Below are 13,546 nucleotides of genomic sequence, written 5' to 3'. Positions count from 1 at the left end.
GCCTGCCTGGCAGGCTGGGTGGAGAGGTGGGCTGTGTTGGGAGGTGGGCTATGTTGGGAGGTGGGCTGTGTGACAGCCTGCCTCAGCCCCTGTGGCCCCACTGACCGGGACCCTGTGTAATGAGGCAAAGTGACCAAGGCCCATGGCCAGCATCCCGTGGGCTCGTAGGCCCATCGCCTCCCCTCTCTGGGGCTTGGCTGTCTCATCTGAAAAATGGAGGTGGGAAGGAGGTGAGACTGGATGGGCTTTCTCCTGGAGACTGATTAGAGAGACAGAGACTCGGGCCGGAGTCCAGAAAAGACAACCAAAGCTGAGGAGGGCACATGAAAGGGCAAAGAAGGTCTGGGTTCAGGGGAGTGCGTGGGGCCCCAGAGCCTGCCATGTCTCTGCCAACTCTCTCCCTCACTGGAGGAGGGCTCTGTGCCTTGGTGCCCCATCTGCCCAGGGCCGTGTGGCTCAGCCCCTTGCTCGCTCTGTGAGGGGTACAGGAGAAGGATGAGAGTCCCAGTGATAGGTGGAGGACAAGACCAGGGGAGAGGGCTGGGGGTTTCTGGAGGGCCAGAGCAGGAAGAGCAGGAGAGAAGAGAAGACACCACGGTGCAGGAAATGGAGGAGCAAAGGCTGGGAGTGGGGAGGCTGGAAGGGTGCAGGGAATCAGACTGGGGCGCTGCGAAGAGGCCTGAGGCCAGAGCAGATAGAGCCTGGATGGAGGGAGCGAGCAGCCCCTCACCCTTGGCCCCTTGATGAGGTAAGGTGACCGTGAGCCCTGCTCCAGGCTGTGTGCTGAGCACTTTGCTCGGAGCCTGTCACTCTGGAGGAGGGGAGGGGGTGTTCCCAGGAGCTATGACAGTCTTGTGCAAGGGAGGGACAGGGTCACATTTATGTTTAACAAAGCACTGCACTGGGAGAGAGGAGCTGAGAGACCCCAGCCCTGGGGAGCATGGTGGCTGGGACCCCAGAGGTCAGGCATGCCCCAGACGGACCCCACTCAGAAGATTGCTTATCCCAACCCCTCAAAGAGAAAGGCTATTTTTAGGAACAATAAAAGTGCTCACACATTCCTGCAGGGGCAGAGAGAGGGAAAGGGGGCAGGAGTCAGTGCAGAGGAAGAGGGTGGACCCCGCTCTTCTCCCGACTCTGCCTTGGTCTTCACGGGCTTCTCCTCAGGGGCTTCCCCAGCCAGTCCTGCCTCTCCAGCCCCCGCATGTCCCTGGGGTTCCCTACCGGCTTTTATGTCTGTCCCTCTGCTTCTGAATTGGTACTTGTTCTGTCCCTGTCTCTCTTTCTCATACTTCCACTTTCCCCCTCCCCCCAGGGTTTGGGGAACAGCTGGGATGGGCCGTGTTCTGATGAGAGAGCCAAATACAGTCATAGGACAAAGCAGCTGGAGGCTGTGGGATACACACATGCCGCAGAGCACAGACAGACAGAGGCGGCCAAGCGCCCAGGGAGGCTGAGAGGCAGGGAGAAAACACACTGGGACAGTCAGGGAGAGCCCCAGGGCAGGCATCACTGGGCAGCCAGCTGCTGTGCCCTGCTCTCTGTCTTGTCCCTAAGAAGACCAGCATGGCTGGGCTTGCCCCCAGCCGTCTACCCCTACCAGCCCACCCCAGGCCGGCCCTTCCTCCCCGCCCTCTGCAGGCCCACACTAACCCTAGGCCAGGCTGCCTCCTTCAGCATTTACCTCCCACACACAATGGGCACAGTGAGGAGATAAGAGACCCAGTCTCTGGCCTGGAGGCAGACAGCCCTACTCGACATCTGAGAGGGCTCAGCCCATCCCCTGGCCAAGGCAGGTATTAGAGGGGCCCCAAAGACAAACAGGACTCTGGGACAAGGTGTCCTAGTGTGGCCCAAAGGGCTAGGCTGAAGCATGGGTCTCCTGGCTCCAGATGAGAGCCTGGGCGAATCCTTCCCTGCCTCCTCTGGCCTTAGTCTACCTCATCAAGCTGGGGATTGGACTCCATGAAGTCTGAGGCCCTGTAGACCCTGGTCCCTGGGAATTCTCAGAAGGCCTGGGAGAGGGACAAGTGACCACCCGGGAAGGCTTCCTGGAGGAGGTGACCTCACTCATGAAAGAAGGTGATGGTGACAGTGCTCCTCTTGGGGAAGAGCCCTCCCTCCTGACCAGTTGCCCAGTCTGCACGTGGAGATGATCCTGAAGCACAAAGGGCCTCCCGGCCTGCAGAAGTGCCTGGGAGAGCTTGCCAAAGGCTCTTGGTAGGAGACACCCCATTCCTCAGGCTCCTTCTCTAAGACTGTAACTGTGCCAGACTGGGGAGGCTTTGAGAGGTCTCAGCTATCTCCCCTGCCTGGATCCTTCCTCCACACCCCTCTTCTCCCTGATGGAATGTAGCCCTCACAGTCCAGTAGTCCTGGCCACACAGGAGTTTACCCAGTCATTTACAGCTCAGCAAACACCTACCAACACCTATGAGGGGCTGGGTAATGCTGGAGACCCGGAGAGGGGCAGGACACAATCTCTGCCCTCCAAAAGCTCCCAGTCTGTTGTGGGAGCCAGATGGGAAAGGGTGGCACTGCATTGATGCACACAGTGCATGCCATGGTGGGGGAATGGGGGGCTGTGGGAGCCCCAGGTGGGAGGGTCAGACTTGCCTGGAGAGAGAACAACAGACTCTCCCTGGAGGGGATCCAGAGAAGGGAGATCACTTCATTCATTCATTCATCATTCATCCATCCACCCATCCAATTATTCCTTTGGCCATCATTTCCTGAGGGATGTAAACTCTCTTCTGACACTGGCCCAGCGGGACACTCAGCGTCCTCCTCCTCTCCTGCTTGAGCCACCATGCCTGCCTCTTGGAGGCTCCTGGACTTGCTTTGCTCAGCTCCCAACCCACCCTGAGGGGGTGAGGCTGAGGAGGGTGTACAGACATTCAGGGTCACTGAACTCAGAGCTGGAGGCCTGCCACCTCACCAGGGGCCTTTCTCAGGGCACAGGCTCCCTGGTGGCAGGGCCTTGGTCCTTGCTTGCACACCCTTGGGGACTGGGAGCCCCCTCATCCATCCTGCTCAGGCTCTCTTTTGTGGTGCGACTGTGATTCACAGTGTGCCCGCATCTGCCTCCTTGTGACTGCCGCGAGCTGCCTTGTGGGCCCCAGGCCAGAGGACAAGGATAGCTAGAATGCCAGGTAACCAGGATGACTGTGATGGCATGGAGAGGGGGATGCTGTGATGTGTTTGGGAGGAAGTTTGTGGCGTCCAGGAGAATGTGGGCAGCAGGAATGGGACCACTCTTGGTTCTTCCCTGTAGATGAAGCAGCTGAAGGTGGGAGGGGGTGGGAGGAGACCTGAGCTGGCTCTGCCCCGCTTGATCTGACGTCTGCCTCACAGGGCCATCCTCCCCCTCCCCACACTCAGCTCCTGCCTCCCTCCCTCTACCCACTCTGGCTGTTCCCTCCTTTCCTGACTCCAGAATCTGGGCGAGGGACTGAGGGGATTCCAGTGAGTCAGGCCCTCGGGGAACTGATCGTGCAGGCAACTCTTGCCTTCCTTCTCCTGCTCTTTCCCTCTTCCCATTCCTTCATCTACCCCCAAACCTAGCTCCTGATGGATCCAAGGGTGTGGGAGACAACCAGGAGGTCATTTTGGAGGTTGCAGGAGCTGGAGTAGAAGCTGGGACTGGCTTGGGAAGGGCGAGAGGCCGGGGCGGAGCTGGTTGTGGGCGCTGGAAGGGAAGAGCCAACAGTGTGGGGTCAGGCTCCTGTGGATGGGGACAACCCTTGCCGCCGGGACTGGCTCAGGTGTATTCTACAGTGCACGTGTCTCCAGTGTGGCTCGGAGGCTGGAGACGCGGCCCTGTTGGAGTAACAACTGAAGCCGGAGTCTGCGAAGGGTGGGCAGGAGGGTGGAGGGATGGGGGCATGGAGTGGGAGGGGGTAAGTAGAGGAGGGAGGGGAGGAAGAGAAAGAGCGGGGAGGAGGAAAGGTCTCTGGCAGGTCCCTCCTTTAAGACTGGGCTCCTGCGCTGCGAGTGGCCCCGTCCATACTGCCTTGTTATCTGTGTCTCCCCACCACTAGTCTCACTCTCTCCTTCCACCCCCAGCCTCTCCCCTCCATTGGGACCTTCCCTGGGGCGTCCCCTTATTGGCTGTTCTCACCTGAGCAAGGCCCCTCTCCTCCAGTCCTCAGACTCTTCACCTGTACAATGGGATGACCCAAACAGGCACCTCTTGGGCTTGTAGGAGGATCCAAGATAGTGTCAGTGGGTCTTGAGGTGTGGTCTCCCGACCGGCAGCATCAGTGTCATCTAGGAATGTTTGGAAACGCAAGTTCTTGGACCTCGTCCCAGACCTACTGTATCAGAAACCCTGGGGGTGGGGCCAGCAATCTGCACTTTAACAAGCACTCTGGGTGGCTCTGGTGCCCATGAAAATTGGGGAACGCCTGGTGGAAACCTCTAGCCACAGGAGGTGCTTGGGAAAGGTACCTTCCCCTCCCCGAAGCCTGATGCCTCACTCAAGCATGGCACTGACAGTTGGGCTAGTTCAGCTGCGTTCTGGGTCTCTGTCCTGCCTTCTCCTTCAGACTAAGCCTCCGAAGGGTTGCCAAGCCTCTTTCCTGTATTCTCCTGACCCTGGTCCAGCTCAGCCTCATTGAGAGAAGTTTGGGGCTGCAAGATCTTCACACTCACAGGCAGTTCCTCCTTGCGCATCCAAGGCACCAGTGTCTTTGAGAGGCGGCTTCTTGGCCAGGTGGCAGGCGTGGGTGTGTGGGGAGGAAGGAGGAGGAACCGCCTTGTTCTGCTTTCTTGTCTCTGACTCTGCAGGCTGGGGGTGCTGTGAGGCTGTGAGGACGCATAGAGTCAGCTTGGGTGCTGGGCTGAGGCTAGGGGCCGAGGCTCAGCTGAAGCAGGCTTCTCTGGTCTGAGCCTACAGGAGGCCTCCTTTGGGGCAGTTCTGCCAGTCACCCTGACTGGACGGCTGTGCTTGCTAGTGCCAGACCCGTGCTAGGCACAGAGGTTGATAAGTTCTCCTGTGCCCTTGAAGGGCCCCGTCCTCTGGGAAGATAAGAGGCTGTGTATATTGCCCACCAGAACAGGAGGCAGGAAGCAAAAGAGGTGTAGATGACACTTGCCTGGCACTCCCTGTTTCCCCTCTAGCTGCCTTCCTGGGTTTCCCATTCTGTGGGCGCTTCTCTTGAGTTAGGTGCTTTCTCCCAGTGTTCTCAAGGTGACTATTTGGAGGTTTGTGGGAGGAGTGGGCTGGAGACACAGGAGTAGGTGGGGGCAGGAAGTATGCAGGAGAGAGATGGAGAGTGGGAGGAGAAGCTATGAGAGGAAGAGAGGACGCGGAGGTGGGAAAAGACGTCAAGACTCCTGGAGAGGAACAGGAGTGCAGCCTGAGACAGAGGTGGATGTCGGCCGAGGGAGGCAGGGAGGGAGGCAGGGAGGTCCACCCGAAAGGAAGGGAAGGGATGATGGACAGAGAATGAGAGGGCTCCGAGGTCCTGGGGGATCTAGAAGGACCCCTCCCTTTAGAGAAGGGGACACCAAGGCCCAGAGAGAGAGGAGGGCCTCACAGAGGACCTAACACAAGCAGAGTTGCATGAATCAGTGTGAACGGACAGTCCCAAGAGCACAGCCGGAACTTGGGAGGTACTTGACTCTTGAGTTTGATGTTATTGCCTTCCTGTAGGCCAGTGTGAGGGGCACTGTGAGGCTTCCTTCCAGAGAAGGAGGCATGGAGCCAGTGCCAGGCAGTGGGGTGAGCCATAGGAGGACCTGTGGAGATGGGGAAAGGCATAGAGACTCATGGAGATGAAACAGGAGAGATCTTATGGCAGCGACCCCAACCCTCAGGAAGAGCGTTGGTCTTGCACTTGTGGCTCCAGAAGGGGTAAGACCAAGGTCTCAGGTTTCATAGAATCTTAGGCTTTAAGAAGGAGTTAGAAGTAATTTAGTCCAGACCCTCTCCTCTCCCCAGATAAGTGCAGAAATGCAGATCTAGCCCAAGGCTGAGCCCCAACCCTGGCTTCAGAGGAGGCCTGACTCAGAACAGGCTCCCCTTTCTTGGTACCTGGGGTGAATGAAAGATAAGTCCTTGGTAATGGTGCTGTCTGTGGTGCTGACTGGCCCTACCTTGGACTACAGAGCTGCAGGTGGAGCCGGGGAGAGCAGAAAGGTTCCATCTATCCATCTACCCACCCACCCAGCCACCCATCTACCTATCCAGCCACCATCCACCCACCCATCCATCCACCATCCCTCTATCTACCCCCAACCCATCCCGCACCCATTCATCTATCCACCCACCCACTCATCAATCCAGCCTCATTGAATTAAACCACAAAACCATAGAACTATATGCTGTAGAGCTGGAAAGATCTATTTTTTAGTAATCACAAAACTGAGGCTCAGAAAAGGAAAGGTGTTGCTTAAGGCCACACAGAACTTCTGTAGTCAGTCTGGGACAGGATTGGAAATTGTGGCTCTTTTCTACACACCACAAATTCTCCTCTGTGGTCTGGGAAATTGCCTGGTTTTTATGCTGATACCTATACTGATATTTGTTCCAAAAAGCTGTGAAGGCAGGAAATGTGACCTCCTTCACCCCATCCCGAGCCTGAGTTCTGTGTGTGTGTTTGTGTGTGTGTGTGTGATGTGCATGTCTAAGTGCAACCTTGTGTGTGCATTGAATATATGATTACCTTTTGATCTGTCTGTGTGCATGTTTGTGTGAGAGCCTGTGCATATATGTATGAGTAGAGGCGTGTGCATGGCAATATGTATTTGTGTGGCGTGTGTAGATGGGCATGTGAGCAGGTAAAGCTGTGTCTGTATTTTTCTTTGCCTCTTCCTTTTAAGATTGAAGCCCCCTGACTTGAGCCTTGCTCCCCATCTGTGCCTCCAATTCAGGAATCTCCCTGCTTCCCATTATCAGCTGCTCCCCACTGATTCTCTCCTTCCTTCACTGAAGCAGCAACTCTTCCCTCTGAGCCCACACCTCATGGGCTTTGCAATTTGAGCTATTTCCTCTCCGAGTTGGTGCAATGGGGGTGAAGTTGCTTTGAGATCTGAGGAAGATTCATGGAGGAGATGGCATTTGAGCAAGCCTTGAAGGCCCCTTTGAGTGCCAGATCTGAAGTGGCCCTTCCCAGCTGCAGTTCCTGCACCCAACACCCTCCACTCCTGGGGCATGCTGGGCAGGACCAGGAGGTGGATTGACAGAAGGATGCCCACAAAGAGCCTTGGGCTTCGTCAGTCACATTGCCATCCAGTCCACTCTGGCATGGATGGGAAGCCCTTCCCTGCTGCTGCCCCAACTCTCCCCAACTTTCCTTTCCTCCTCTCCTTATTGCTATTATCCTGCCCTTGGCCTGAAAAGTCACAGAAAACTGAACAATCAGAGCAAAGGTCAGGCAGGCACCCACCAATTCCAGTAAAGGACAGTTGAGGGCATTCCCCAATTGAAGCAAAGGGCAGGTTGAAGAGTCCACCAATCAGAATAAAGGACAGACTGTTCTTTCTGAGCCCCCTAGAGTGAGAGCTGGGGATCAGGTGCTGAGCAGGAACCAGACAGGGCTAGAGATCCAGAGGTTTGGGTTCTGGACCTGGCTCTGCTCCGACTGGCTGGCTGACCACAGGTTGATCATTGCTTCTCATTGAACCTCAGCTTCCTCATCGGTCAAATGGGGAGACTTAGCTCTCTGAAGGCTGTGGCTTTGAAGAATTTCTCCCCCTGTATCAGGCTCACTCCGTCACCTGGGTCTTTCTTCCCCAAGTCCACATCACATACATCAGACTCCACCAAGGGCAAGGCCTCTCAGGAGTCAGCTTGTTGGCTCCTCTGCCTCCAGGGAGGAATAGACACGAACCAACACCACCTTCTGTGCTGTCCTTAGAGCCCCGGTCTGGGCAACGTGCAACTGGAAGACTTTATCTTGGGAGTATTGGGGGCATCAGCTCTTCCTCCCCTTTTAGTCTTCAGAATTGACCTTGGAAGGCCATAATAGCCTGCGTGTATTGTGCACAGGTATCACACGAGCTCTTGCCCTGTGAATCTGTAAGGAACTGTACCAGTGAGAACGTGTGTGTGTGTGCACACATGGATGGTGTCTGAAGGCCTGCTGGGATGTCTGCGAGGACGTGGGATCTGTGGCTGTGTGGTGCTGAAGTTGTCTGTGCTGTGATGAGGAGTGCCTAAGGGTCAAAGGACAAGTGATCCAATTTGGGTATTGTGTTGTTTGGAATCAGTAGCTTCTGATGTCTGAGGGCAGACATCTTCCCATGACCAAGATATGTGTCTTCATCCTTGAGCAGTGGGAGGGACCAAGGAAGCCTGGGTGTTGGGGAAAGCGATGCTAAGTAAGCATCTGGGGAGAAGGCCCACTACTGCCCTCCTCCTGGGAACACAGGATTGGATGGGGGTAGGGGAGGAAACTGCAGCCAAGAAGACCCAGGAGTGAAATTTGGAGCTGAAGCCTGGACGCAAGGCTTCATTTAGAGCCCAGCGTGGAACTTTCTGGCAAATAGGCATTCAGCCCACTCTTGCGCACCCTTGAGGATGGGAAGCTCGCTTCCTCCCTCTCTCCTGGTGACCTGTAGCATGCCTTTGTAGCATGGCCCTACTTGGAAGAAGTTCCTTCATCCCACTAGACCAAGGCTAGCCTCCTGTGAAATCCTATGGGTCCCCAGGCTGTCCATGGGGCCACAGAGTTCAGATCCCCCATCTAGGAGGGTCTGAGAGATTGGAGTTGGAGACTGATAACCCTGGGTCTCCTCTGCTTTAGATGAGGCATCCCTGGGTTATCCAGTCTTAGTCACACGCAAAACTTGGTTTCCGATTCCCTCCTTTCATAGGTCGCCTCCTCTGGATGAGTGTCATCTTGTCAGCCCCTGGGACACAATGAACAGGGGATGGTCTATCTAGACTATAAAAGTGGGGGAACTGACATCTTCCCAATTGGGTTAACAGACCTCTATTAATATGGCCTGCAGTTTGAGCATTTTTATTTCTTATCAGTCATGCTTACACTGTGGGCTCATGCTGAGCTGTGGTCTTTCAAGACCCTCAACCTCATATCATGTTCACATGAATGGGGACCCAGCCATGTCTCCTTCATCTTGCAGTTAATCACTTTGCTTTCTGAACACAGACCCAGCCTTCCACTGGGAAGACATCTGAAAGGACTTCCAAGGGCTTGCGGGAGGGCATGGCTGGTGGCTGGTGTGAGTCACGATCTTGCCTTGGCCCTCGTTTCCTTTGTTCTGTTACCTTTCTCTTTGATCCCCATGGCTCTGGCCAAGTTAATAGAGCGAGAAGCAGGGACTTTTGTCTCCGTTCCGGCTCTGCAAGGACGAGTTCTGTTCCTGGGATGGGAAGGCTGTGAGGCAGTCAAGGCTGACGTCTCCTTCTCCTCCTATAGTTGCCAGGGGTGGCCCAACTGTTCTCCCACCTTATGGGTTATGCACCCCATAGGCTCTTGCTACTCTCAACCCAGCCCCTCACTAGGCTGGAAAATGAGACTAGGTGAGACCACCTTCCTTCTGGGGAAAGTGAGCGGGACCCAGCTTCAGCGAATATTCAGCTGAGCATCTACTCTGTGTTGGGCATTCTGTGAGGCACTTTTAGGGCTCTGATTCATTTATATTTTCATTTTTAAGGGCTCAATTTCATTTTATCTTCATGTCAGCCTGTAGGGGGCAATAGCCCCAGCTGCTTCCACTTACAGATAGGAGACTGAGGCTCAGTGACTCAACCAAGACACTCACTGCTCATACACAGTGGAGCTAGGATTCAAATTTGGGCGTTTTTTTGTTTGCTTGTTTTGTTTTAATTTGGAGGCTTGTGGTTTCCCTACTATGCCAGAATTGTCCTCGACTAGAGAACAAGAGACCTGGGGTCTAGGCCAGCCTTGACCTGTTGACTCACTATGAGGCCTTTGCTAAGTCCCTGGCCCTCCTCTGAGCCTCAGTTTCCCCACCTGTAAGATGAGGGTACTTGGACATTCTGTGGCCTTAAGACTGTTTGATTTTGAGATCCTAAGATCCTGGGACTCATGTGCCTGAAAGACTCCGGCTCTGGACTAAGCTGGGGGGTTTTGCTCGCAGTCCTTTGGGCAGATAGGGCTGCCCTGGCCTGCCTGGGAAAGCCCCTCACTGCCCTCTCCTTTCTTTCAGGACGCTTTGCTGAGTCTGGGCTCTGTCATCGACATTTCAGGCCTGCAACGTGCTGTCAAGGAGGCCCTGTCAGCTGTGCTCCCCCGAGTGGTAGGTGCCAGCCCTTGCCCCATGCTTCCCACCCCACCCCCGAAGCCTTTGACCAGCTGTACGCTGTACCTCACTCAGGGCCAAGGAGGAAGGAAGAGGCAGGGTCCCTGCCCAGAGGACTTTCACGGGGAAGTGAAGGGTCTGGATGGGTGTTCTGAGACAGCTTTCTGGAGGAGGAAGCCTGAAGCTAAGCACCAAGGAATGAACTTGCATAGGAATCCTGCAATGGCTGAGCCAGAAGGGGCCTTAGAGGTTAAGTGGAAAAGCTGTGTCTCAGATAATGAAAGGGATTCACCTAGGATAACAGGACGCGGTGGAGCCAGCTGAGTTTTGGAATACATGCAGCAGAAGTTGAGGGTAGACATGTAGAAGAACTTCCTGGAAGCCAGTTCTGGGAGGTACTAGAATAGGGCTCAGCTTCAGTGAATAGACGTGCATTGGGTTAAAGTGCCCTGCCTGGGGATGGGAGGCTGGAAAAATGGCCTCTAGTAGCCTTTTAGCAGCTTTCTTTCTGTCCCATCCCAATACCATGGATGAGTTACAGGTTTGGGGCAGGTTTGGGGTAATCATGGTTGCCTGAGCCCAGAGTGCCTTACTGGGGAGATTGTACCCCTCATCATCTGTTCCAGGCCACTCCCCTACCTGGCTTCAGTAGCCACTGTTCATCCCTTAGGCAGGAGGATGGGTAAACCGGCCCTTGAGGCCCAAAGTAGCAGGGTGTTAGTTGCGCCAGATAGAGGGAAGCAGAGAACTTTTCAAGCCTGGAGAAGGGAGTCTGATCCAGCCTAAGGGGCATGGAAGACTTCCTGGAGGAGGAGATGCCCTAACTGAGTCCCGATAGCCTTGAATGTCCTCTTCCCTACTCTAAACCCGGCCAAGGGCAGCCTCTGCTCCAGGAAATATGGCCAACTCAGAATGTGACCTTCCCATCCCTCCAGAGCCCATTGTCCCTGAATCTGCTTGATGGATGAACCACCGGAGGCCCAGAGAGAGAGGGCAGTTGTCCCAAGGTCACACAGCATGACAGGGATAAATGGGACTTGGTATCTAAGCACCCCCATTCCCTCTCCTCAGCTCTGCCTTCCCCAGACCTCCTAGAAGTTCAGAGCCCAGGAGGAGGGCTAATGAGTGAGCTTTATTGAGTGTGAAATTGGTAGGAAGTGGGTGGTGTGTTGGCGCCCAAAAATAAATCCTCCCGGAGAAGGATGGGACTAAGGCAACATCTGGCCTGGGGTGGAGGCACATCTGGAAAGGGAGGGTGGTGGAAGCCGGCAGTTCGGTTTCCGCAGGGCTGCCCCGAGAACCTCTGTGGCCACTGAGGCTGCCCTAGGGCGGGAGGAAGAAGTGACTGGCTCTGTTTCACAGGCAGGGTGCCCTGGTGGCTGTGCCAGCCTAGATGCTCTGCAACAGATTAATTGTCTCCCCAAAGCTGGGGGCTGGGATGACAGCTGTGGTCCAGGTTCCTGGGACAGTGGGAAATGTCAGCCCTGGCCCACCCAAGAGCCCTATAGGAGGTAGGGAAGCCCTGACTTTCGGGAGTCCTGGCTTGACTGCACGGAGGGGCTCAGCCCCTAGTGAGGTAAGGGAGCTGAGGTCTGCTCTGCTGCCCCCAGGGAGGGAAGCAGAGATGGGGAGGGGACCCCCGCCCAGGGAGGAGAGCTGCTGGCACCTGGCTTCCTCATCAGCACCCATTGTGGCAGGCAGCCCCGAATGCAGATGGTGCTGATGTGTCTGAAATGGTTCCCTCCTTCTCTCCAATAGACTCAGCTAATTTTAACCCAGAGGGCTGAGAGTAAGGGGGTGGGAGACATACGGACATGCGGAAGTGAAGCGAGAATCTGTCCCCCTCTGCCCCCATGGATTACCCACCCCTCCCTCTGCCTGGGCAGGACTTTCTGTGTAACCCCGGCTGGTCTCTTAACCTCTTTGGGCCAAATAACTCAGGCCCCTCCCAGGCTGCTGGAAGAGATGGATGACAAGGAGGCTAGATATAGCCGAAGAGTGGGCGGCCTCCTTCCCACTGAATTCTTTATCCCTGAACATCCCACTTAGGTTTCCTTCCAGCCAAACAAGAGGGCGTCTGCCCCTCTCACTCCCTTCAGGCCTTATCATTCCCACTCCATGCCACACCCACCACTGAACCTGGCTCATTGTCTCTAGAAGTAGTGGCCGGGCATCTCTTGTGGTAGGGGCTGGCTGGTGACAGCTGATGACAAGAAGAGTGGCTGGCAGGATTGTGGACACTCTCAGAGTCATGGAAGGCAACTGCTTCTGGGAAGGATTCCACACTTACTGAGGGTGGGCCTTCAACATGTAGCTCCACTGTCAGCTCCTCCCAAAGCCCTCCAGGATACTCTCAGCTGGGAGGCAAGCCCTTCTCTATCCTCCTGCGGAGAAAACAGCAGAGTTGTGGACAAGGCTGTGTTGCACGGGGGTTGGTCAGGGATCCCGAAGGGTTGCCAGTTCTGCTTGGAAGGAATGTGGATTTTTGCCTGTAGGTCAGTGAGGGCAACTACTTCTGCCAAGACATGGCCTGGAACTGAGGCCAGAGCTGCTCTGGGCCCTTGGGGAGGGAGGATTAAAGAGCCAGAGCTTTGATCTCCCTCTGAGGAGTAATCAGTCCAAAATACAAATCTGCTCACGTCTCCCTGCGCATGTCCTGCCCTGCCCCAGTTCTGTTCGTAAGCCCATCCCACTCAGCCCTACTGACCTCGGGCCCAGCCCCTGTGCCCCTTCCCTCACTGTCTGTTCCTAAATGCTCCATGCTTTATACACCTCTGGACCTACCTGTGTACCTGCTATAAGGCCTGGGAGCCCATTCTGCACCCTGCCCACTTCCTGAATGTGTCTAATTCCCACTCAGTGACAGCTGAAAGGTCACTTCCTCCGGGAAGCCCTCTCCAGCCCCACCGGAGGATGGTGCAGTGCCCTGCTCTGTGCTCCTCCCCTGGCTGGGGTTATGGGTGTGTGGTTTCTTGTAGAGTTGAAGGAGGGATGCTTCCTAGAGCATTCTGAGCCCCATCCCTGGTACAGCTCAGAGTGGATGCTCAGTTATTGTTTGCTGAATGCCCGAGGCTGGAGTCAGGCAGGGAAATATACCAGGTGGGAGGTGATTTGTCTGCACCCTCAGTCCTTCAAACTCTTTACGTGGCACGTTGGGTTTTGGGTTGTAAAGAAAGTCACAGGTTCATGAATCATTGCCTGCTTAGAATTCCTTCCAAGAGGAGAGGACGAGGTGCTTAGTTCACTAGGTGTTTTGCTGCCCTGGCTGCATCTTAGAATCACCTGGAGAGAAAAACAAACAGATCATTGCCAG

The 13,546-nt window shown here is 55.4% G+C and overlaps 1 protein-coding gene across 4 annotated transcripts in view; it reads left to right on the top strand.

Annotated features, from left to right (window-relative positions):
- PDE2A (phosphodiesterase 2A) overlaps positions 1–13,546 on the top strand; it is a 99,902-nt gene that overhangs the window by 55,218 nt on the left and 31,138 nt on the right. For all 4 annotated transcript variants that reach the window (XM_054438931.2, XM_063671217.1, XM_063671218.1 and 1 more), the window contains one exon: positions 10,141–10,230. In XM_054438931.2, the coding sequence (XP_054294906.1) occupies positions 10,141–10,230 (90 nt within the window). The remainder of the gene's footprint in view (positions 1–10,140; positions 10,231–13,546) is intronic.

This window comes from Pongo pygmaeus, chromosome 9 (assembly GCF_028885625.2).
Source record: "Pongo pygmaeus isolate AG05252 chromosome 9, NHGRI_mPonPyg2-v2.0_pri, whole genome shotgun sequence".
Classification (NCBI taxonomy): Eukaryota; Metazoa; Chordata; class Mammalia; order Primates; family Hominidae; genus Pongo; species Pongo pygmaeus.
Note: the sequence above shows the minus strand (reverse complement) of the source record. Positions and strands in the feature narration are given on the sequence as shown.